The following is a 1,207-nucleotide window of genomic DNA, read 5'->3' on the forward strand; positions in this document are numbered from 1 at the left end:
CATCCTGTGTCTGCTTACTTATTTCAGTTGGTTTTCATCAGCACCAAATGAGGAAAGATGCTCTGGGAACTGTATGTATTTGTGTTTGCTGCCTCAGTTATTTTTAATTTTGTAGGAATCATTGCAAATCTGTTTATTATAGTGATAATTTATAAGACTTGGGTCAAAAGTCACAGAATCGCCTCTCCAGATAGGATCCTGTTCAGCTTGGCCATCACGAGATTCCTGACTCTGGGGTTGTTTCTACTGAACAGTGTCTACATTGCTACAAATACTGGAAGGTCAGTCTACTTTTCCACATTTTTTCTATTGTGTTGGAAGTTTCTGGATGCAAACAGTCTCTGGTTAGTGACCTTTCTGAACAGCTTGTATTGTGTGAAGATTACTAATTTCCAACACCCAGTGTTTCTTCTGTTGAAACGGACTATCTCTACGAAGACCACCAGCCTGCTGCTGGCCTGTATTCTGATTTCAGCCTTCACCACTCTCCTATATTATATGCTCTCAAAGATATCACGTTTTTCTGAACACATAATTGGGAGAAATGACACATCATTTGACCTCAGTGATGGCATCTCGTCGTTAGTAGCCTCTTTGGTCCTGAGCTCACTTTTACAGTTTATGCTCAATGTGACTTTTGCATCCTTGTTAATACATTCCTTGAGAAGACATATACAGAAGATGCAGAGAAACATGACCAGCTTTTGGAATCCCCAGACGGAGGCTCACATGGGTGCTATGAGGCTGATGATCTGTTTCCTTGTGCTCTATATTCCATATTCAATTGCTGCCCTGCTCTTCCTTCCTTCCTATATGAGGAAGAATCTGAGAGCCCGAGCCATTTGCATGATTATTACTGCTGCTTACCCTCCAGGACATTCTGTCCTCCTCATTATCACACATCATAAACTGAAAGCTAAAGCAAAGAAGATTTTCTGTTTCTACAAATAGCGGAGCTGCATTAGTAATTGACAGCATCAATTCACGGTTTGGTTGCACTAGAAATATCTCAGTGATCTAAGGACTTAATCTTGTGATCTTGTATCTGGCATCCTGACCCTGAGACTGAGTACTTATATTTTGGTCAATACAGCATCTTTTGGCTAATATTTTAAAGTAAAGCACATTCCATAAGAAATTGTTTAAGGGATTTATGTATTTTTCATGGTTATCACATTCCTAGACAATGGAAATCACCATACTGTTT

At 39.6% G+C, this 1,207-nt stretch overlaps 1 protein-coding gene across 1 annotated transcript; it reads left to right on the forward strand.

Annotated features, from left to right (window-relative positions):
• Tas2r4 (taste 2 receptor member 4) lies at positions 1 to 1,000 on the forward strand. The gene has a single exon (XM_021191871.1). It carries the CDS (start codon positions 58 to 60, stop codon positions 949 to 951), a length of 894 nt encoding a protein of 297 aa, XP_021047530.1. The 5' UTR covers positions 1 to 57; the 3' UTR covers positions 952 to 1,000.
• Positions 1,001 to 1,207: the final 207 nt, after the last annotated feature.

Source organism: Mus pahari, chromosome 2, assembly GCF_900095145.1.
Source record: "Mus pahari chromosome 2, PAHARI_EIJ_v1.1, whole genome shotgun sequence".
NCBI lineage: Eukaryota > Metazoa > Chordata > Mammalia > Rodentia > Muridae > Mus > Mus pahari.

Coding starts and splice junctions, on each gene's coding strand:
- Tas2r4 (XM_021191871.1), top strand. CDS start 58: ATGCTCTGGGAACTGTATGTATTTGTGTTTGCTGCCTCAGTTATTTTT.